Here is a 24,694-nt window from a genome sequence, read left to right on the forward strand (position 1 = left end):
AGCAAAACAACAAACCTGGAGGGGGAAGGGGGAACAGTGTGGATTGAATGAATCAGTTTAGTCAGCCCAAAGCAAATAGTTTTGTTTAGTTTTTCAGGTTATTTAACCCTTTAGCGTCAAAGCAAACAAGCAGGAGGTGAGTTTCAAAACGAAAATGTTTTGAAACCAAACAAAGGTGCAGGATTTGATGTGGAGGAAGTTCAGCCAGAGACCTTTTTCTTCTTGAGCTAAACCTATTTGCCTGATTTGCACCCACTCAAATAATTCTGATTGTTTCATCCAAACTGCTTTTTTTCCCCTGTCTTTGGTTACGTCTCTTCATTGATGTGCATTGGGAAGGACTCCAGTACCTGGTCAAAGTTCTGCTGGAGTTCACAGGAAACTTGGCTGTGACATTGCAGCCTGTGGAGCAAGCTCCACAGCATTACAGGTTGCCCGAGGTCCTAATTTTTAAGCTAAATCCCTTTTTCTGATGGAGAGGGAGAGGACAGTGACACTGAGGGCTCTGGGCTATGGATCTCTGTGTCACTGAGACTTGTACCACACTGAACACAAGGATCGTGGAGGAATGACAACACCACCATATGTGTTAAAGCCTCTCAGTGCTGCTGCTGTTCCTTAACCATCATTTTGCCCTTCGGAGGGCACTGGTGGCCTTGGAGGCTGGTTGTGGGATTGAAGGTGATGACTGTGATTTGCTGCAGATGAATGAAAATTTTGCATCTGCTTGGTTGGAGCTGCCACAAAACACAGCAAAACCTGTGAAAAGCCAACGTGCTTGTGTCCCACCTGGTGTCAGACTGAGCCACCCACTTCATGTGCTTCCGTGACACAGACTGTGCACTATGGAGAGGTGGAAAACTCCCTAAATCTCTCTTTGGAGCCACTGATGCAGACTGACTGGGACTGATGTGCAGCTTTGAGTGCCACAGTATAAGAAGGATCTAAAGCTATTGGAGAGTGTCCAAAGGAGGGACATGAAGATGATGGAGAGAGGGAAGCTATATGAGGAATGACTGAGGTCATTTGGTTTGTTCAGCCTGGAGAAGAGACCAAGGGGAAACAATATCACAGTTTGCAGCTTCCTCACAAGGAACAGCATAGGGGCAGGCACTGATCTCATCTCTCTGGTGACCAGTGACAGTTCCTGAGGGAATGGCATGAGTATGTGTCAGGGGGTGTTAGGCTGGCTATTGGGAAAAGGTTCTTCACCCAGTGATTGGGCACTGAACAGGCTCCCCAGGGCAGTGGTCACAGCCTCAAGGCTGCCAGAGGTCGAAGAGTGTTTGGGCAATGCTCTCAGGGGCAGGGTGGGATTGTTGGGGTGTCCTATGCAGGGCCAGGGAGTTGGGCTGGATGGTCCTTGTGGGTTCTTCATCACCTGCAGGACTGCCAGGACTGCCAGGACCAGCAGCAGCCGCACAGAGCCCGGCTGGTCCGTCCCGTCCCATCCTGCTGCTCACACCGGGTGCACCTCCAGGTGCTTTGAAGCTGCCTTGTTTTCTCAAGGCTCTGGCCCTCAGCCATGCCTTTCCCTGCACTTTACAAACACGGTGTTTTATTTTGTTTTTGTTTGCTTTGCTCGGGGATGATTCATTTCTCTTGGAAGCCCCGTGCAGCGGTGGGGAGCAGCTCTGCAGTGTTGACCGACCTGACGGACAGATTGCTTGTGTTTGCTGACGGGACTGGAGGCAGCCCTAGGTGTGACTGGGGTAATGCTACCCCTGGGATTCCTGGCCATCAGGAGTGTGGTGCTAGGGACTAGGAACAGGACATGCCAGCCAAAATACAAGGCAGCTGGCGGGATGCCCTTCAGCATGTTGTTATCCGCTCTGACACTGTGAGCTCCCCCACAGTGGTGTGTTTTGCACCTGGGATCCCCATCCCTCACAGAGGGGCAAAGCCTGCAGCAAAGCCTGTTTTGCCGCAGATGGTGATGGAAAGGAGACCTTCAACTGTGGTAGCACTGAGTGGGAACATAACAGGAGCAGCACAGGGACAGGCTGGTTGTCCTTTGGATCCACACTGCAGCTGTGTCCATTGCAGGGGCTTAATGCTTACCTTGGAAGGCTGCTGAGGAGCTTTGCTTCGCATCCTTGGTGAGACTGGCTGTTGTGTACAGAGAGAGTTGTGTGTAAGCCTGTGTTAATATGTACAGAGCAGGTGGAAGAGTCTAGACTCCTGGGCAGGAAGGCTGCGGAGTCTGGGGACCATTAACCTGTTGAGAAGCACACCTAGCTCCCAGATCAAAGCCAGAAGAGCCCCTGGCTGGTGATGCTACCCCGGCACGGAGTACCCAAGCCAAACAAAACCGAGGAATTCGTCGAGGTTACACATCCTCCGGCACACAGCTGAAAGGAAGGGTCTGTATTTTCTCCCTGGAAACTTTGGAGAATGTAACCCTCTGGCTTTCAAGATAAACAGTTGTAGTCACAGCCCAGCAATGCTGGCAGATGGACCCATGCCCGTGGTGTACTCACCCTCCCCCCTGCCCACCTTCCCCCCACACCTCTGCTATTCCTCTGGCTCCCTTAGGGAGAAGGGATCCTTGCTCCAAAGCAAAATGCTGCTGCCCCAAGAGATGGTTCCCTCTTGCCAGCCCATACCCCGACTTTGCTGTGCCACTTACTGGGCTTTGGCAGAGCATGGGCAATGCTGTCCTGGGTGGGGAGAGCACCAAGGGGTCTATGAAACATGAAAGGTGAGTGGGGAAGAGGGACAAAAATGTGCCATTGTCCAGGTTTAATAGATAAACTATGCACATCCATTTGAAAAGCTGAAATAACTTCCCTGACAGCATGGCTGGGATGCATAACTTGGCATCAGAGGCTCCTGGATGGAGTCACCAGCTTTAGGATGAGTTCAGGTCAAAAGGAGGAACCTTCTCCCTGTGCTTTTGCAGTGAGTGCGTGTGCAGGTAACAGCCATGGGTATGTGCAGGGTGTTCACTGCTCCCTGCACATCCTGAACCCCCCTATCCATGCACCCTCAGCATCCCATAAACTCCAACTCAGCACCAGGAGATGGTTTCTCTGCAGAAGCTTCACATGCCCTTTTAACAGGCATGTTCACTGCTGCTTCCAGCATCCTCTGAGTGTCTCAACGGGCACACACCCTTCTGAAGGGCACCCCAAATCTGCCACTTGTCTGGCAACTCAGAGCTGGTGACAGCTGCAGGTCCCCTCCCAGGGCTGCATGGGGCTGTTCCCTCCGGGGGAGCCTGAACAATCCCCATTGTCCCCACGGCCATTGTTCCCCACCACCCTCACCCTGCCGGGCTGCAGCTGGCACAGAGCACAGAGGGGCTGATTGTTTGGGTTGCTGTGCTGCTGATGACACACCACTTTGGGACAGCTTCTTCCCACGGCAAAGGCCTCTGGAGTCAAGTGCTGCGTTTGCTCCTTTATTTATTTGTTTGGTTTCTGCTTTTCCTCTTTTCTTTCTTTCTTTTTTTTTTTTTTTTTTTAATTTTTGCTTGGTTGGTTGGGGTTCTGCTGAGTCTAGGGAAGAAGCCAAGGGAGTGCCTGTGGCTGTGCCAGCCCAGGTCCTTGCCATCACAGGGGATGCCTGGAGGGGCACAAAGCCTTGCAGTAGCACTAATGCTTCGCCATGGCAGTGCCCTGTGGTGCCATGGGTGCCTCAGTAGCCTGTGAGCTCACGTCTTGTTGCCCTGGGAGGATGCAAACTGCAAATTGTACCTGCTGGGCCAGAGGCAGGACTAGCTCTCCAGAAGCTGAGCATCACCAACCTGAATCAATTTGTGCACTGCAAGACACAAAAGAAAAGGTTTCTTGGGGTTTTTTTTCTAAGCACACTTGGCCTGACTGCCTCCCCAACTGTTGGTGGTCATGGTGATAAACCAGGACCATGGCTCACAGTCCCACTGTGGTTGGGGGGACAGGCTAGGGGCAGCTCTGGCCTTGTGAGTGCCCCTCACAGTGCTGGGCTGAGAATGGGAGGGACACAAGACTATGCCCAACAGGCTCCTGACAGGTTCTGGGCACCAGGAGCTGCCAGGGCTTTGAGGAACAGTTTGAGTCAGTACAACGTGCTTCAGCTTGGGTATTTCATATGGGGCTGTGGGGGTCAGGAGGCTTTAAATGCTTTGCTGGAAAATTTGAGCACTGCAGCATTTATAAAGTGTGCAATAAAAAGGATTCCCTCTCCCTTCCCTGCTCCTGCCCACCCTCCCATCTCTCCTAGCCTGCGTGGAGCATTATGGAAACACAGCGGCACCAGGGGAGGACCATGTTATTAAGGTAACATTTTGTAAAGAATCTTCTTATTTTGAGCATGTCTGTGCTACAAGGTGAGTGCCCAAAGGCACAGGTGGGCTTTGACTTGCAGCCAGAATCATCCCCCATATTTCAGCTCTCATCAAAAATGCCAACAGACCTGAAGCATAAGTCAGTTCATCCCTGTAGTCTGGATCAGGATAAAGGGGAGCAGCAGTGATCTTAGATATGGGGCTCTTGCACTTCTTAAAAAAACTATATGAGTGGGGAAGAGATTTATAAATGGGTAAAATGGGCAGATATCAAGAGCAGGGCAGGGAGGGTGGCTAGAAGGGATGATGTTGCTGTTTGGACTAGTTCTTCATTCATCATAAGTAAAGCAATCAAAAAGTTGTAACCTTTTATCTGAAAAAAAAAATAATAGTAATTTCATGGAAGTTGGTTTAAACCACTAACGATCCTCCTTGAGCCTGAGAGAAGTTAACCAAAAGATTCTCAGGACTTTTAAAACTATTTTGACACAGTATTGCCTCACTTATACTGTAAAAAAAAAGAAGATCCTGGCCCTTTGGCTGCATTTTGTCGGAGAACTGAGGCAAGTTGTTGACTTGAATGATGTAGGCAGCAGTTATTCCAGTTCGGGGCAGAGGGGAAAACATGGGGCCATTGTAGTGTCATGGTACTTAATGAGCATCAGAAGGAGAATTCTGACCTGAGAACTGCTCACTTTTCTTCACCTCCCAGATGCGTGCCTGAAAAACTGAGGAGGTGAGATGAACAAGTCCAGGAAAAGGTAGTGCTGGACCACAAAGGTTTTTCTGAGTTTGTGTGTGTGCCTGTGTGCAAGCAAGTGAACACATGGGCACACATCTGCCAGCCTGAACATTCACTTGATTTTCAGATGTACTTGCTTACATGGAAAGAAGCTTTCGTGTATAATTGTGAGTAGTTTCCTTTATATTCCAGTCTTTCCACTGAAGCTTTTTTAAGCCTTTGTCTCTGTTTGACCAAATTGTTCTGTTGCTAACAGCTTCATTTTCCCATCAGTAGATGATCTTTAAGGTCCCTTCCAACCCAGGCCATTCTATGATTACCACAGTTACCAATGTCATACTTGTTTGTGAAGCTGTGACTTTGAGCTGGGAGAGGACTTTGCCATATGAATTCAGAGTAATTTCCCCAGCTTTTGTACATAATTAATGCAGTCAACTCCTTTTGATTTCATGCAGCCAACAGGAACCACACCTGATGTCACAAGTGCCTGGCAGTCACCAGCACATGGGCACTTGGAGAGGTCAGTGGCCCAGGACAGGTGATGCTGAGTGTGCTGTGACTCCCAGGGGTGGTGGCACAGTGAGGTGACCAGCAGCACTGCTATGGGGATGAAACATTAAAGCTGCCACCCTTGCCAGGCCCCAGCCAGATCTAACATCTGCTGGTGGCCACAAGCCCTGTTGCCATCTCACAGGACAGACCTGGCTCAATGCACACATTGATTTTTTTTCCTCTCCCTCTCTTTAGCCATTGATCTCCAGACAGACACGTAATCTGGACATAGAAACTGTTGTTCTGACTGTGCATTCCAATTGATCCTGGGGTGGTTGTGCACATGCAGGAGGAGTGGAGCTGAGCAGAGCCCAGCAGGAGCGAGCTGCCCGCTGTTCCCTGCCTTCATGGCTGCTCCCATCTTAAGGTCTTTATTAATGCTTAATAGATAGTTCAACACACAGCCAATTGATTTGTATATTGCTAAAGACACAGCCCATTTAATACATCGTTCCTGGGCCTTTTTATCTACAGTATGTGCTATTGATAGGGCTGTCTGTGACGCACTTATAGCCCATTAATAATGCACTGACCACAGACAAGGACAGTATAGAAAACATGATGCACCCTTGCTCGTGCTGTTCCTGTCTCTCCCTGCTCAGCATATGGCAGTGGATTTTCACAGGTAAAATGCAGAACAGTTTTACTGACTCATTTATGTCAGCGGAAAAAAAAAATAAAATTAATTTATTCTCATCCCTCAGTCTGCTGCCCCCAGCCATCCCGTGGATTGTGTCCTGGATCCCATGGATTCATTTATTGTTCTGTGGTATTACTGCCACACTTTTGGAGGGGGCCAAGGTGGTACCAGCCAGTACTGTAACTACATCAGGATGGCAAATAGAGCTGGCTGGCCTTAGAACCCAGTGCTGACCCAAGCAGATGCAAAGGGCAATGTGTAACAGGGAAAGCAGAGCTGGTGTTTAACTCTGCTGCCCCGGGCATCCCTTCCTTGTCCTCCCTCTGTGCTCCCAGCCTCCACATCTCACCAGGGCTTTCCTGGGGACTTAAACTGTTAATGAGTTTGGGAGTTAACTGGGTTAAAAATGACTCTTTCTAGGATCAGGGGGTCAATAACTGCCAGGGTTGAACAGCCCCTGTCCTGCCTGTGTGCTCATCCTCAAGGTTTGGAGATGTCGATGATGAATCAATCCACATTTGGAAGCTGAATTGATACAGATTTCTCCGTACAGCAGCATAAAGTCCTTTCCTTTGGCAGGGTGTGTGTGGGCAGTGAGTTGGGTCTCTACCACGGCCCCCATACACAGTGTGGGGGGTCCTGCTGGAGCAACAATGGTGAGGGAGCAGCACGGCAGGACCAGCGTGGCTGGAACTGAGGGGAGGCAGAGCCCCTGAAAGGAGGAAAATCTGCAAAGCTGATGGGCCAGAACAGTGCCAAAGGACTTTACCATTAGTGATCATCAACTGAAATGCCCAGGGAAGCTGTCCCTGGCTGGGGCAGGTGGGCTGCACAAGCTGTGCAGGGCTGAGCCCTGGGCTGCTGCAGGCTTTGCTAGAGCTGCATCTCGTCCAGCCCCCCCTCCTCTCCACAAACACCTGCTGTGGCAACAAATGCCACATTTCTGGTGCTGTAGGACCAAAAGCTGCTTAAGCCAATTCAGGTTATTTCACACATTAGCAAGACCTGACACCCCTGTGGTTGGAGTCCAGCCCGTTCCCTCTGGACCTGTTCATGCCTGTGGGCACGATGTGCCCATCACTGTGCCAACCAAAATGATGATGTTGGGTTGCACAGTCTCATTCTCCAGGAGGAGAGACATGCATCTTCACTGCAGGTGAGCCAGCTCTGAGGAGGGGTGGGAACCAGGTCAGGCTGGTACGTGTGTACATGTTGTGTGTTTGTACTGGGCACAGGGCTTTATCATCACCAGACATGCACGAGCTCACTGTGCATACCTTACCAAGCCTTGGTCTGGCAGGGAGTCTGCAAGCCCAGCTATCTCTTCACCACTGGAGACTGATTTATCTCTATTTGTCTGATTTCTCATGTGTCCAAAGGCTCTCTGCATTCAGATGTTAAGCTCTGTAGCTGCACATAGTTTGTTTTCAGCCCTCCTTTCCTCCTAGGTAATACCCTTGAGTCAAGGCACATTCCCACTGGGACTTGTTTTCTAGATGACCATGTTCCACATGTGATGGAGAGGGCGAGCAGAAAACATGGACAACTTGAAAAACAAATCAAATTCTTGTTAAAATTAGAAGCATTCCACCTTCACATTTCCAACCCTCTCGCACCAAAACCTCCACCAAGCACCAGCCTGCCCTGAGAGAAGCAGGACCCAAACCACCTTGTCAGAGCCAAACCCACTGGAGGTGAAACGGGCTCTTGGGCTCACGTGGCTCCGGCTGGCACTGCCTCCCTCCATCCACTGTTGAAACACAGCAGTTTTCCAAACCCCTGCCCAAAAGCAAAGACCTGCAGGACGTGGACAGGGCGCTGTGCAGCTGTGCAGCCAGATGTGGGACCCCACAGCCACACTCAACACCCCCACGGGTACCCGGCGCTGCTCGGGGCCGGCTCGACCGAAAGCAAAGGAGACGTGGCAAGAGCGAGGGGTCCAGTTCAGAACTCTTTAATACAAGCTTATATTGTTTGTGTTTCTGATTCTCTGTTCTCCCAACATCTGGGGACATTAACCCTCATATGTGTGTGAGCATGTGTATGAAGATATATACAAAATCACACAGTTAAATATTTAAGCATACAAGGTATTATATATTTATATAATATAGAACTTTAGGGTATAGGAATCAACAATGGCAAAATATTTCTGATGAATCTGACATAACTTTTTTTTTTTTTGGAGTGAAACATGACCTGTTTTTGAAAGACCAGAGGAAGTTGTTGCTTATTAAAAGAAAGAGAAAAACCTGTATAAAGAAATTCTGTGAAAATGATTTAAAAAACATCATGAACCAAAAAAAGGACAACTGTTAAAAACTGTATTGAAAAAAAATAAATTAGATGAACAATTGTGTAAATATAAATTAAAAAAGATGACAATCTTAATAAATAAGCTTTACTATTTACATCTTTATATATTGCTTGGAGACTTAAATTAGATCCGTTAAAAACAAACGAACGCAAAATAAAACCCAAAATCGGAGCAGCAAACGTACAGGCGTGAGGTACAGAATTAAGGGTTGAACTGTATTTTGCTTGTTTCTTTTTTTTTTTTTTCTTTTCTCTTTTATACAGTAGACCAGTAGAATTCTTGTGAAAATAGATCCTCAGCACTTCATTGGAGTATTGGTTGACATGGCTTCCAAAAGGTGCCAAGAAAGATTCCATAATAATAATAATAATAACCATAATAATCATAATAATTATAACAATAATAAAAAGATACAATATGATACATAAATATGGAAGAGCAGTTGGTAATATGAATACATTTTTCTCTAGACGAGATCACAGTTTTATTTGTAAATATTACACTGATATATATATAATATTACACACATAATATTATATATATATCATATATATATTTATATATATATTTATATATATAGTACGGCTCAATCCTGCTCCCAGGGAAGTCAACAACAACAACAAAAACCTGTGTTGACTTGATGGGAGCAAAATTCAGCCCATCATCTGCAGACAGGTACGTAATTACAGAGGCCGTACAATGCAAACTCCGCAATGGTTCCAATTCCCTCTTGAATTGCTGGTGAAATGTTTCGTTAAAGCCCTGGTTCTTTGCACTCAGAAGATGGAAACTGGTGGCTGAATTATGGCCTCACCAAAAGAATGAAAAAAACCCAAAAGACTAAACTAAGCCAGAATGGGAACCAAAGACAACTGGACCTAACACCACCAACAAGTTGCACCAAGGCTCCTCATCGAACACCTGAAGCCAACCCAAGCTCTTGTGTGTGGCCTCAGAGGAAGCGATTCTCACTCTTAGTGAATCTTGGATGTGTAGATCCGGTGAAAAGGGGAGAGTTCAGTTTGCCAAACGAAGACAGAAACAAAACACGAAGCCTCACTTTGCTCCTGCCAAAATGAACTGGGATCTGAACCCCCCAGGTGGCAGGAACAGCCCGACACCAAACCCCTATTGCCCACATTGACTGTAGCTCCAAGGAAATACATCTTGGGCCACCTGGACCTGCTCCTGCTGATGTTTTCGTCGTGCTCCCACTGAACTCAGTGGTCAAGGTCCTTCAGTGAAAGGGGACTGTCCCCAGGGCTTCAGTGTGCCCAACATATAAGGTCAGCTGGAGGCAGGAGCACTGCTGCATCCCCAGCAGGGAGATGGCCTTCCCCACAGCATGGGATGACATGGAAAAAAACATAAGGCAAATCCATTCAGCTGCACCACTGAGACCAAAATGGGGCCCACAACCATGGAGGTACCTGGAGTGTATCTATGCCGGGCACATGGTCCTCCCCCAGTGGTATGAACGTGCCCATTAACTCTCACTGGGGCCTCCAGGGATCGGGCAGGGGAGGGCAAGATGCTGCCGAAAGGCTGGGAATTTCCACGACATCCAAATCAGTTCAAAGGCCAAACCGCCAGCTCTGAAACCCCTCTGAGCATCCCAGCTTTGGCTGACTTTCACCCCATCCATGGCTGACTTCACCCCATCCCTTCCTGTCTTCTAGCTTGGCCTCGAATGGAAACAACCGGCCGGAGTGTGGGAAGGGGATGGTTGGCACCCCGCTTCCCACCTTTGGGAATCACCTGTCTGCTCAGGTAGCAGCTTTCTCCTTCCCCACTCACTCCTAGTCTCTCAGCTCTCTGGGATTCAGACTGTGCAGTGCTTCTGAGTGCAGTAATTAGAGCACAGTGAAATACTGGTTAAATGCGTATGTACAGTTGGATAACGTAAAAATAAGCACAAATACACACTTAAAAAAATAATCTGGAAAAAAAAAAAAACAAAACCAAACTCCGCCCCCCTCCCCCTACAAACAACAATATACCAGGGGAAAAACCCCTTAGCCTTAGTTCCTGGATTTATCACAACGCACGAGGAAAACAAAACCAGACAATGTTATAAAACCTCACGGTACTTCTAGGGAAATCTACACTTAGTATCTAGCTCTCTACTCAGCTGGCAGAATCGGTGTTTTCCTTTCAAACACACAAAAATAGGCTTTGCTCTTCTTGGATTTGGATTATGCGGATTTTCTTTTCCTTTTCTCCTTTTTTATGTTTTTTTTTTTCCCCTCTTTTATCCCTCTCTGTAAAGCCTCACTTGTTAGTTTTTTTTTCCCATTTGAATCAGTCGCAGCAAGAAACTTTTGTTGGCTATCGGGCTTTCTTTTTTTCTCTCTCTCTCTCTCTTTTTTTTTTCCCTTTTTTTTTCTTTTTTTTTTTTTCTTAAACACAGGTAAAACCTAGAACAAACCGACAGTTACAACCAAGTGAAACCGAAACCGGAAGGGAGGTAGCTGGAACCCGATTCCAAGAGTCCTCTGGTGCCATCCTCCTTTCTCAGCCTGGGTGGGACAGCAGAAGACGCAAGAAAAGCAGGACACCAGTTCAGCCCATCTGCCAGAGGGTGGGGAGGGAGAGGGGTAGCAGCTGATTGGAGTTTCCCACCCCACCATGCACCGTTCACCGCTTTCCGCTCCAGCTTTCCCATCCCCCTGGCTGTGGACATCACCCAGAGCCAGGAGCTGGCTGGTGGCCCCAGGTAAGGTGCAGTCCTGGCTCACTATCTGTGACAGAGAAGATCTTGGCACTAATGTGACCTGGACTTTATGAGCAGCTAAATTTCACCAGTATGAGCACCTCTTCTCTTCCCCCAGACTTCTGGTTTGATGTTTCCCTACGCCGCTGACTCAGGGGGTGATGTCCCTCCCACTTCCCACCCAACGGCAACCACAGTCACAGAGGGTCTTTCCTAGGAGTCCACTGGGCATTTGAAGCCCAAACAGTGGTAGATGCTGCAAGGCCATCCAGCTGGCCTTGCCTAAGGTTGGGAGCACAGGGGACAAGAGCTGAGCAGTTTTCTGTGTCCCATGGCTCCCCTATCCATATCCCTCTGGGTGCATGGTACACACAGCACCTGAAACACAGAGGGCAAAGCTTTGCCCTAATGGAAAAAAAAAAAAAAGTCATCGGATTTAACATGACTCAGAGCAGAACTTTTCCTGCTCCCAGTCCTGTCAGCCCCGCTGGAGGAGATGGACAGTGCCAACGTGGTAGTTAGGAAAAAAAAATCAAATAGCAGCATGGAAAGCCTGCCCGTGGGAAAGGGAGTTGGGGCACCCCAGGACTGCAGGAGTGAAGCTGAGGTGGGAGGCTGTGCTGATGAGAAGCCACCAACTCCCTTGAGCTGAGAAGGTCTCCAGCTCGGCGAGCAGGGGCTGGCCCTGGCTGGCCTGAGGGGCTCAGCTGGCCCCGAGCTCCTGGGAGCCCACAGCAGCAAGTGGCAATAATGCCTGTACAGACCTGTCTCTCCTGGGCACTGTCCGGGGTGGGAGAAGCAGATGGGAAATCTCCTCCATGCTGAGCTCCGTAACTGGGAAAGGCATTTTCAGGATGCATGCAGGACCTGAACTGAGGCTCCCTGCCAGGGTGAAACCCAGGTGGGGTGGAGAGGGAAGATCATGCCCAGATGCCTCAGGCATTGAGGGCATGATGCTTTGGCAGCCTGAAAGGCTTTTGGGGTTGTGAGCTCTTCTCATGGGCTGGATGGCACATGAACAAACTGCCAACAAAAAAAGGGAGGGTGAAGGGACCAGAAGAGAACAGCAACCTTTACACAGTTATTTACTTCCCATGTTAGATGGCAAGGGGCAAAAGTGGAAGATTATGCCACTGTTCTCTACACTAGAGGGTGCTCAGTCTGACTCCATGGAAAGAGCCCTGATCCCACTGCACCTTCCTTTCCAATACACCCCTGCATGGTGGGGGCAGAGCCATCCTCACAGCTCCCATGGCCAGGCCTTCTCCAGGAATAACTGGAGCTTCCCAACAGACAGCTCCTCACCTTCTAACAACAATCACCTCGCCAGGCCTCTGCATTTTAGTTCTTGAGATTCATCTCTGGTTTATTCCAATAGAAACAACCCCAACAGTGGGTACCAAGAGTCCTTGCACCTACCACTCTTATCAGTTTTCCATTTCTAGCTCTCCTACCCATTTTTACATCCATCTTCATGAGCCAAATGACCCCTCTCCTTACCATTCTGACTTGCCCCAGTGCCTAAATGTTCAATCAAGCAGAAGTAGGGAAAAATCTTTCAACCTAGTAGACTGTAAAAGTCAGGAGAGTCCCAAGGAACAGGCAGACCCAACACTTTGGAAGGATGCTCTTTTGGATGTGTGTTCTTCCTAGCAGGAGCTGGAAACAGCAGATACATGCCCAAGCCACACTGGAAAGATCTCTGGGATTTCCATGGGATGGGTTGTAGCAGCAGTGGCAGCACTAGATGCCCTGGGCATCTCAGTGGCTCTGTGTGATGAACCCTGTGATGAAAAGAATCACCAAGGATCTGGCACAACATGTTCCCCTCTGGACTGAAAAAGGAGGATGGCAGGGAAATGTGAGGTCTGCTGCAGCTAATGCCCTTCTTTCTGGAAGATTACAAGCAGCTAAGCTCCTGGTTTGTTAAAAGGGTCTGACCCACTGCCCTGGCAGCTTAATACTGACAAATATGGCCAAAATTCTAATACTATCTCCTGTGATCCTTCCCCCATGGCATGTGTCTCCTCCTCTTCCCCTCTCCTGAAAAAACAGGAGCATGAAGCAGTTGTCAGATAGAGACCACTGTAAGAGTGGGGTGGGGGAGGTCTCGAGAACCACTTGGCTGGGTGGAGACCAGAAAGCAGATTTCTTTGGCTGGCTGGTGTCCTTTTTTCTTGCCCCAATGCTGAGGAAGAGACCAGAGGGTTTGAAAGGCAGGTTGTAGGTAAGCTTTAAGGCAGACTGTTTGGTTGCATGGGGTTGTTTTTCACCCTGTCCTGACACAGTAAGGATACTAGTTGAATGGGACATAGCAGCAGGAGTAGCAGCAGCAGACATGCTCAAATGACAAGTGCGGGCGCGAGTTACCCTCTCTGCTCCTCAGAAACAATCATCCATCCACATTCCTCAATGCCAGTCCTTAGACTCCCCACTCCCTGACTCCACCATGGGACCACCTGCCCATCTCCACACAGAAACGTCCCAGAAGCCCTTCAGGCTACAAGGGGGCTTTTTGTTGGCTTTTTGAGGGCAGCAGGGGGAGAAGGAGGAGCTGTACAGAAAGGCCACTGCAGTCTGCTGAGCTCCCTGGCTGGAAGTAGCATTCCTGTGAGGAGCAGATGCATCCCACATCTCGAGCTGGCTGGGCGTCTGGCAGGTCACTTGCCAAGAGGCCCAGCCCTGTGGAGATCCTACCCCAACCTCAGTGCCCCGAGCATGTGATACCTTGGCATTCAGCATCAGAAAAGGCTCAGCTTGGAGTCCTCCAAGAGCACAGCCTCTCCCATGAATGGTCTGAGTTGTGAGTGCTGGGGAGGGGAAAGTGTTTTTGCGTTGATCATAATCTCTCACTCTTTCTCTCTTTCTCTACTTATTTCTATAAATATGTGTACATAAATAGTTTGTTTCTCGCCTTGAATCTAGATATGAACTGTTCAAATTAGGTGGGCATAACATGCTGTTTTGATACATGAAAGTCTTCTCGACTTGACTCTTGGTTGGTTGTTTCTCGTCATCACTATTTAAGATATAGTTAATACATAAACCCCTACTTTAGTTCTCCTTGGACAAAAATTAAAGGCAGACTGGTTGAATTCTAAGGGTCCCTGGTGCAGAAACGCCATCCAGTTGAGCAGCTAAATGTTAAAAACGATACCAAAAGGGATGTGGTGTCTCTTCTAGCCTGCCTTGAGCAGTGTGGTCCTCCATTCCACGTCGCTTGGCATTACCCAAGACTGAAGCCACGGAGGTCTTTCTGGTTGTGCTCTTGGGCGTTGGGGTCCCGGCAAGCACACTCTCCTTGTAGGTCACAGGACATAGGAAATGGTGTAACCTGGGGAAGGAAGCCAAAGACACAAAGAAATGAAGGAAGGAACACACCTACAGCAGCCTGGAGAACAAAGGAGACCTCTGGAGTGAAATCTTCAGAGATCAGCTGCAACCTTCAGCTGTGTTACATTTTACAGTGATTTATGTTAGTGCTGAGCTGGTGGTGCACTGAGGCCTCGGGTGAGCTGCCTGTCTATATGAAAGGCTGTGAAAAGAAGAACCTGGTCAACTCATATGACTACCTGTCAGCATATACTCCCTTCACAGTTCCCATCAAGCACAAGAACACAACTGGCTGAGGAGACAGGTACTTCTCAGGCGACTCTGGGGCTTTTTAGGGTACTTACCATAGTGCTTGGATCACATTACAGCACCAGCTTCTGAAAGCTAGACTTACCCAAATGGCTGCAAACACTAAAGCACAGCAAAGTTACAAACCCTCATCTCACATGACCAAATCAGAGGCTCACCAAACACTGCTGGGTCTGGCAGGTCCCAACTCCAGCCCCCCTGTAGCACTCCTACTCACCTCCAGCATGGGGGCTTTGGGGAACCCTACTCCTGGGACATAATCTCCCCTCTGTAGGGCATCATTCTACAGAAGGGCTTGGGTGATGCTGCCATGCCTAATTCCATTTGTGCATTTAACTGTGGATGCTCTTGGTTTCAGTTCCTCAGGAATGGAACCAAACACTATCTTGCAGATCAGTGGAGTCCAGCAGAGACTTTCTCTGAACACCTCTTGTGTTTGAGGTCAGGACATGCAGCTAAGGGGCACTGAGGAACTGCAAAGGAATGCAATGAGATGCTGCTACGTGCACTGGCTGTCATCTATCCATGATCCCTCTGGATAAGCATGAGAAGGAGCTGAAACATTACCCTGCAATGCTTAGCTACTGAAAGTTGATTTGGGCCTATTGCATCATAGTATTTATCTGAAAAATAGGAGGTGGTAGTGGAGAAGTGTCTCACTTGCCCTGAAGTAAATTCCCAAGAATTTCTCCCATCTGCACAGAGCAAATGAGCTCATTCCCCTCCTTTACTCTCCTTCCAAGGCAGTGCCACAACCTGCTCCAACGTTCCCGGCGAGGGCTGCGCTCGCGCGCTCCGTCTGCCTCCCTTGGCTCTGCTGCCACACGTTCACTCTCTCTTTCATAAACACTTTCTCCAGGCTATGAAGCCTGAGTCTGCCTGTTGCCTGTGTATCACCCACAGCACATCTAGGAATGTGGACCCAGCACTGTGCTGTCATCTCCACCTAGACCTTCCACACGTGTCCCTGCGTGTCCAGCGTGTCTTTCTCCTGACGCGCACAAGAACGGGAAGGAGGGGTGTGGAGCTTTGTTTCACAACTGGGGAGCCTAAGGCAGGGACATGCTGACAGAGACATTAAATAGCCAAGGCTCATCACCAAATCAGGGCTGGGAGAGCCTCCTCCCTCTGCTTTTGACTTCATTCACACAAGACGTGGCCCTCCAGGTAGAACAGGGTGATGGCTCTTCATCGTGGCCTTGGAGACTCGTGAATTAAATAACCAACTGCTGAATAATCTCAATCTACAAACTGCACAAATGTGGAGGTTGCAAAGAGAAGAGATTGTCCGAAAAGTTAAAAGCAAATGAATTCAAATAATTGGCAACTAAGTAAGTTTATAAACTGCAGAAAACAATAGGAGCTTAAGAGTCACTTGATCCAACAGAAGCCAGCCCGAGCAGGACTGTCTCGTATCACAGTGTTATGAATATTCTTAGATAGGAAAACAGAGAAGTCTGCAAACAATGGGGTTTGGGGAGGAGGCTGAGGAGGGTTTGTTTAATGACTAAATTAAAATACTGGAAACAAAAAAGAAAAGATACATGAAAAAAAAATTGAGTTTTTCTGTTCACTGTAGAAGGAAACATTTTGGTTTAGATTATCTACTGCATTTCAGGTTTGACCTTTCCCTTCAAGACAAACAAATAAAAAAGACTATTTCACAGCAAACATTATGTCTTCAAATAAAAACCTGTTTCACTTAGAAAATGCTAAAAAAAATGTTTAAATATGTCTGGAGTTTCCCGCTCTTTTTATTTTTTTACTGAATCATTCAGTTCAGTCTGCATTTGGCAATGATTTTGACTTAGAAAATCCTCCCTGTTGTACAACGAAGCTACTGGTTGGAGGCAAGACCTGGGACCCTGATTCCTTCATTTGTCTTGATCAAGCTTTTTGCTCTCCCTGGCCTGGATTCACTGTGTTTGTCTGTCACAGCCTGACAAAGGTGATTAAGTGGCCCTTTCATTCAAAGGGGAGACAGGGAAGGTGGATTCACCCTTTGCACTGAGCACAGGACAACCACACACCCAATCCAGGCAGTTCAGTAAAGTGGCTGACATTAGTCCTGACAGCCTACTGCACTTCATCTCTGCTGCTGTCTCTGCTTAAGTGGGACATGTTGCAGGAACAAAGATCCCAGACATGCTCCCACTTCACCTGCAGGAACATCAGAGCCAAGAGGGAAAGAAAGCCCTGCACGGCTGTGTCTCCAAACCACGGCTGTGTCTTCAAACCCCCTCACCTACTCTGTGGGCTGTGCTCAAACAGTGGCCACAGACACCCAAACTGGCATGAGTTTGCTGTTGCCTGAAGTGCTCTACCTCCTTCATTCCTTCTCCTCCCATTTCTCCTTGTGAGTCCCTTGTTTTCCCCTGGGCTTTCTTACAGCTCACCCTAAGCTTGTGGTCAGCACTGGGGTGACTTGAAAAGGTGCATGTACAAGACTGGATCCCTACTGCATTACAACCAGCTCCTGGTGAGATGGAGCCACTAGAGAAGAAATGTCTTGCTGTGTGTTGTCCTCCAGAAACCCTCTCGTCTCCTAATAGTGGTCATGGACAGAGGAGCAGAAGCTTTCTCTCTGAAGCAGAGCTGTGGCCCCAGGAGCAGACAGCTCCGTGGCTCAGCAGCAGTTCCCAGCAGTGGGTAGCCTGAGTGTAGGAGGGTTTCTTCTTGATCAGATCAGTCTTATTCACTTTATGTCCCTTATGGAGGCTTTTTAAGCAATTCGATTTTTACAGTGCTATTGTCCAGATAGATGAATTGTTTTGTCTTATGGCAGTGAGCTCCAGAGATCAGTTTTCTATTATGTGAAAAGGCAGAGATTTCTATGAGCACAGCCACAGTTATATTAGACATGACAAAATTCTCCAAACACTTAACAGTAATGCGGGGTTTCCACTTTAAACAACATTTACAACAAATACACATTTGAGTTCCCTGAGGACCTGATTTCCATAGGTATTTAGGGAATCTAACCCACACACAGAATCCAGTGGGACTGTCAGAAGTACCCAGCTCAGAGAAAATGTAAAACCTCTTAGAAGAAGGACTGTCTATTGCCTTGGGCTCACACAGTGACAGCCCTCTGGAGTGCACGACCATGAATAAAGCTGCTGGATGTGCTAGAAATAATAAATGCTGAACCTTTTGCTGAATGATAGCCCATTTAGGTGTGGAGCCCAGATATACATACTCCAAGATTAACTGCCTATTTTCTTTTTAAATAGGTCTGTGAAAGCCCGACTCATTAACAGAATATATGACCTGCATTGAAATTCCCAGATATACCCATTGTAAAGCCAGTAGTAAGGAATCGGCTCCTCTTCCTTCCACCTGCCAAGCCCTGCATTTCACCCGCATCTATCTCCCTGAAAACCTGGCAAATACCTTGGAGGGCAGGAAGAAAAAGATAAAAATTAAGCTTACAGCCTGGATTAGATGCAGTAGTACAAGATACTGCACCCTCAGACTAACTAAAATAGGTTTAAAAAGGCATAACTGAAGAACACAGCTCCACACGTCTACATGTACCCCCTACGCACACACATCTCCTGGAGATGATCCGGAACAGCCATGGAGTGGATGGACAGCACTCAAGGGAATGTGAGTCACCCCAAAACCACACTGGACCACAGACCTATCCATCATCAAGAGAAAACAGACACGACTTACATCATACCCATCACCTAGGGCGTGCAGGGCACCCTGCTCTGAACCCAGAAGAGCAAGGACAGCAGGTGGATAAGGGGCTGGGCAGGAGGATGGCATGGATGTCCTGGGTGTAATGCACAGGAGATCCAAGACACCATCACCTCAACCAACTCACCACCCGTGCTGCAGAGGGCATGAACCCAGACTTCATTCTCCACCAAGGCATGGGAGCCCTAAGCATCCTCTCCCACCTCAAACAATAAGACCTTGGATAAAACCCGAGCCGCCTCTTGGAAACAGGGCTGGATTTGTCCTGGATGCCATGCTGCCAACTATGGGAACAAAGATACAACAGAGCAGCACAGAACTAGGATCCAGGTCATGGAACGAGTGAGAGGTCACAACTCCGCGCTACATGCATCTATCTGAAGAGGCTGGTGACATCCCAAGGCAGATCCCTGCTGAGAAAGTCCAGTCCATAGGGAACTGTTGGGAATGTTGACAGGAGAAATCCCAGACAGGTACAGGGAGGGATGGGAAACAGCTCTGCAAAGGCTGGGAGCTCGTCCCTGACAGAGGCTGGTATCAGGCTGACCTGGCTGTGCCTCCTGCTCAGCACCTGGGGTTGGCTCACAGCAGCACCAGGGCAGGCAGGATCGGTCCCGGGGAAGGGAGGAGAGCTGTAAAGTGTTGGGAAACAGCCTGTTGTTAGATTTCAGCCCTGAAGTGTTTGCGAAATCTCCCAGACAGGCCTAACTGGTGCTACAGAGGCTGCAGCGCAGGCACAGCCTCCACGGGCAGCGTGGCCTGTGAGATAAGTGTGGCACCCTGTGCTGAGTGTCACGGCCCTGCACCTCCCAGAGCCTCACAGCTCAAACAACAGGCAGTATTCTGTTCTCTGACAAGGCCCTTGTGGGACAAAACATGCATCTTGTAAGGGTCTTCTCAGTGTTTTTTGGCATTGAGGTCACCAGCTTGAGATAACGGACAAGGAGTGAGCCCCCTTTTAACTCTGGGTGCTGGTATGCAGGTTCACACCTAGGGCACTGCTCCAGAGGGCCTGGGAAAGGCAAAGACAGAACTGGCAGGAAACCTCCTCTCCACGCAGCACATGCAGTTCTAAAAGCTTGAATTTTTGTTAACTGCCCCGCCATAAACCGAGCCTTCCCCCACTGAAACCAGCAAACGTGGTGTATCAAGAGGCAGCTCAGCTGAACCCAACAGATGCTCCGCTCTCTCCGTCGTGTGTAAATTGGGAGCAGCCTCACCAGAACCAGTGGAAGCAGGATGGCCCAAAGCCAGCAGGGATTCCCGGGAAAGCCCTGCCCGCATGGATCCCGCATCCCCGCCTGCCCGCTGAGCAGAGCGAGGGAGCCCCTGTGCCAAACCACATGGAGCTCAGTTGCTCAGCAATCAGCTGTGCTTCCTACCCTCGTGCTACTGATTGTGCAAACATGAATGTAATTAGTCTAAATAATCACCAAAGATTTAATAGGAGCCAGACCACCCAGAGGCCAAATAGCTGGCGGTGGAGCAGGGAAGGTTTGTTCGCTGGTTTTTGTAACACTTGCTAATGAAGTGAGGTCGGATAGCAAAGCAAACACCCTCCACTAGCACGTCCCCTGGGAATGCCGTATGTTGTGGGAAGCCCCATGTCCCTTGAAGCCAAGAACGTTCTCTCTCAGGATAGGCAACATGTGCTACTACCATCACTGCTTTTAATTTATTGCCGCCTGGAAAGCCTCCCTGAACGATTATGAAACCAAGCTCTGAGCCCCAAAATAAGCTCCCATCCCAACCCACCCTGACTGAAAACGCTCCTCACATGGCAAACAGCTACAGCCTGAGACCAACACCTCTGTGGGGAAGCGAGTTCACCCACACATCGGGGTGAACCAGGGTGCTTGGAGGCTCAGCCGCTTCCAGAGGCATGAAGCAACACTCCACATTGTATCCTTCCTTCCTCCCTGCTCACCCACCATTCATTGTATCTCCCCTGCTAATTATAGAGCCGACAAACACATCCAGCTGGGGACATTCAAGTTGTTGGGAGCAGCACTGGAGCATCACTTCTTCTGGATAAGCAGACTTTCCTCAGCCGGGGTGGTCACTTAGGCTGCTAATGGCACCAACTGCCTCAAAACCATGTTCTGTGAACAGAGCAAGACCTGAGATTCTCCAGCACAGGTCTGTGTTGCAGTTAGAGAGCTGGGAGAAGGCACTTATTTCCCCAAGAAGAGGTTATTTCTGTTGGCTTAGGGGTAGGAGTGCAGCAAACCCCCCTCTTTTCTGGGGAGACAGGGACAGCCTTTGGAAATCCCTGCTGGAGCCAGCAGCAGCCCCTCAGTTCAAAGCTCCTTTCTTTAGGCCTTGAATTCTCGGCCATAAAGTCTCTGAAGAGGTTTTGATAACTCGCCTATCTTTTAGATAAGCAAAGCTTTAGATGAATCCCACACGGCCCTCTATCTACCACAAGTCCTCATTTGTTTTCCGCCGAGGCACTCGCTGGTTTTCCTCTCCAAGGTGTTGGGCAGAAATGTCAAGAGGCTGAAGGGACGGGACAGTTTTTCTCTTTTTTTTCTAAGTGCTGTGGGGCAAAGCAGTTGAGGGAAAAACTGAGTGATAAGTGAGTGAGGCAGGTTTTTCTCATGGGAGCTGTAGGTTTACCACTTATGTGACAAAAAGGAAAGGCAGAGAGGAGAGACAGATGAAAGTTCACCCTTGCAAATAGTTGAAGTTGAGGGAATTTTAAAGCAGCAAATTCATTGTATTTTAATCTGCAGAGACCAGACTGCAGGACCATCAACTAAGCAAACCTGTGATACGAGTCTGGAACAAAGTACATAAGCAGAGCGTAAAGAAAGACATTTCTGATTTCTGTGAAGCCTTTCTAGACAGCCTTGTCCAGGGAAAACTTATAAAAGGAAAGGGGAAGAGAAAAGAAGTGGAGGAGACAGTGACTGGGGAGAAGATTTCCTGAAATGAATCAGAAGGAAACAGCCAGAGACTGTCCCTGTAATGCTGCACACCCCACGAGCTCCTCACAGGCAGCCAACAGCCCAGAGACAAACAGTTATGCCCAGGTTATTTATTTTTCTCACTTTGGCAGTGTCACAGATGTAATGTTTTATAAAAAAAAAAAATCGTATCTTCTTTTATCTGCGGCAGAATACAAAGCAAGAAGCAGCTTCCTAGAGCAGCCAGGCAGAAGGGAGCTGGCAACCTGTGCTGGGTCAGGAGGGGAGGAAGATTAAAAGGAGATGGGATTTTTGCTTTGTCCTTCACGGAAGACTTTATCCCCTCCAGATACACAACAGAAGCTTTCTCTCCCTTGGAGGTTGGCCGGCAATGGCCTTCCTGTCTCTCAAAGCTGCTCCTGGGTCATGCACGGGGCAAAGTCTGAGCAGCACAGCCCCGTCCTCTGCCCCAACACCCTCAGCCCCCTGCTCCCCACACAGCCTTGCCCCTATCCCTGCTTCCTTGGGTGGCACTCATCCCTGTGCCAGCCCTGGCTTCCCGCCTGCTGCAGGGCGACGCCGATCAATTAGCACACAACAAATAATTAAGCTGATGAATGTCTCTTTTTCCTGCTTGCTGACTGCACTTGCCACGAATTTATGCCCAGAATATGACTGAATTTATTCGATGCTGCTTTGTAGCATTCAAAAGAGGTCTTTAATGATTTCTTTTAAGCTCTCCAGCCTGATTGTGAACAGTGCAGGGCAAATACTCATTATTTCCTATCTAAGCAGCAGTGCTGATTAGCCGGTGGTTGGTCAGATAAGTCACACTGCTCCGTTCCCTGCTCGCTGCTGAAAATGCACAAGGTCATTCCCTGCTAATGCAGCGGGAAAACATGGGATAAGCGACTGCTGCCTGCAAGTCCCTTGTGCATTTTCAGGGCAACAAAACAGGAGCGTGGAAAATCTCACATTAAGAGGGCTCAGAATTAAAGGGAATATGGGTTGAAGCGTTTTGCTTTCAGGCAGCCTGTTCACAGCACTTTGTGCAGCTGAAAGTGTGTTTGGGAGGGTAGTGGGACTGCAGTGAAACTTAAGTCTTGACAGTTTGCGGACACTAAAGATCTGAAGCCAGCTCTTACTCGACTGTTAACTCCTGAATCTTCACATGGTGCGATGTTAATCTTCAGCCCTTTCCTAAAATAATGTGCCGAGTTGCTATGTTCTGTTAAATGTGAACCATGTGTCACCTCAGCGATGGCTGCAGCGGGGAAAACATGATAAATCTAAAGCTTTTAAAATGTCCTGTGACATTCTGGGAGAAAAACAGGTGTTGCATAAATGTCGGACATTTATGGGTAAACTTGCAGGGGCTTTAAAAGACTGACACATCTGCCACATAGTGTGCAACCCTGAAAGAAAAGGAGCAAAGCAAGTCTCTTTCATGTGTCTCGCTCTTTCTACAACCGTATGAAAATACATCCTCATCTGGTATTGGAATTAACAGAGCTGGACTTGCCCCTCCCTATGTCTCCTCCAGGTTTTTGGCTTTTACACCCGATGTGTATTTTAAAACTGTGCCTTTTTAAGTAGGTGGCAAACTGTGCTGGAAGGATTTGGTATGCGGAGTATTTTTATTCAGCTCCCTTTTCTCTCACCTTTCATTGTTTTTCCCTTTGGAATATCTCCTGTAACGCTCCACTCATAAACCTCTTCAAAGGGAGGGCTGTATTTGAACAGCCTTGCCTGAAATCTGGTCTCAGTCAAAGGCCTCAGACGGGAAAATAACTCGCAGAGCCAAACCCCATGGCCCCACGGCTGCTGCCGCAGGTGTCGGCGGCTGCTTTGCAGGAGCGAGGTGCTGCCTGCTGCCTCTTCAGCCCTGACCCCACAGCCCCTCTGACTGGGTTATTATTCCCTCCTTTACCCTATAAATGTAATAAACTGGGACTTAGCATCTTGCTTTTAGTGTGGAAGGTCCAAGGAGAAGGTGTTGGCTTTTTTTTTTCTCGCTCCCCCCGAGTGTCTCATTCAGCACCTGCAGTGTCGTCGGTGTTTTGGGAGAGAGGAGATTTTGGAAGCTGAAAGTGTGCTGGGGAAGCTCAGCCCTGTGATCTCTAGGATGGGTGTTCCTAAATTACCAGCTAGGGCAAGTCTAATTCCCCGAGTTGCAGTGAGATCCAGCTCCCAGTGAAGTCTGTGAAAACAGAACTTACCTCCAAAAAGCTACAGAACCTCCCCCTCCATGAGGGAAATCCATCAGACGTGTGACCAGCTGCCCGTCTCTGACCATTTGCCCTTTGCATCAGGCAGTTTTAGCACAGAAACCAGTAACCCACTGGGCTACAAAGCGCTTCCCCTCCTTGGGAGGTCACTTCATTTCTGGGTGGCAGTGAAGCCAGCAGATATTTTGAGCGTGAGTCGCCTGGCTGGTAAGTGTTCACTACTCTGTGCAGATCCTACTCTGCCTCAACTCCCTGCTCAGCAATAAATTCTGCTCCCAAACCTTAATCCTATCCCTCTCCCCCACAGTTCAGCTCTCACATCCCTTGTGTTTCAGTCCCATCCCCACCCCAGCAGTAGGTTGTGCCCTTAGCTCCTGCCTTGATGGGGCTGGTTTGGGTCGGTCTCCTCCCAGGCACCTCACTTCCCCTCCTCTGGCGCTGCTTGGGATTTTTCATCGCCTGCTCCCAAGCCCTGAGGCAGTGAGATAAAGTTTCCCAGGCAGGCTGTTTTGGGAGGAGAAGACCTACACCATGCTGAGCTACCGGGCACTTCCAGCTCTGCCCTCCTGGCTGGTGGGAGGTCAGTGAGCAAGCTGTGCTTGCCGTTGGGCTGCTCCTCCCCAGGAGGTGGAAAATCAGCCAGAGATAGGAATCTCTTCTTGGAGACAACTGAAGATGAGCCACTGCCTGTCCCCCCCTCATCTCTGCAGAGGTTGTTTCAGCAGGGAGCCCTCTGTGGGCCCTCCATGCCCTACTTCACCATGGGGAGCAGAGGAGCTCACCTGCCTGTGCTTCCCTGAACATGATTCCCAGGTCCTCTCTCAAAAGCAATACAGGGGAATATTTGTCAAAAAAAAAAAAAAAAAGGCACATTTAGACAAACTACCTCTTCCTCTGTGTCTTCCCCAGTGGAGAAATTCACTCCTTCCACTTGCCAAGACACATCCATCCCCCTTCCCCAGTGTTCCCAGATGGGCCA

General features: G+C 48.8%; 1 protein-coding gene across 2 annotated transcripts in view; it reads right to left on the bottom strand.

Moving 5' to 3' along the window:
- Positions 1 to 8,139: 8,139 nt before the first annotated feature.
- PAPPA (pappalysin 1) overlaps positions 8,140 to 24,694 on the bottom strand; it is a 181,679-nt gene continuing 165,124 nt past the window's right edge. For both annotated transcript variants that reach the window (XM_064677104.1, XM_064677105.1), the window contains exon 22: positions 8,140 to 14,565. In XM_064677104.1, coding sequence (XP_064533174.1) covers positions 14,458 to 14,565 — 108 coding nt within the window. In that variant the 3' untranslated portion in view covers positions 8,140 to 14,457. The remainder of the gene's footprint in view (positions 14,566 to 24,694) is intronic.

The sequence above is a fragment of the Pseudopipra pipra genome, chromosome 20 (assembly GCF_036250125.1).
Source record: "Pseudopipra pipra isolate bDixPip1 chromosome 20, bDixPip1.hap1, whole genome shotgun sequence".
Classification (NCBI taxonomy): Eukaryota; Metazoa; Chordata; class Aves; order Passeriformes; family Pipridae; genus Pseudopipra; species Pseudopipra pipra.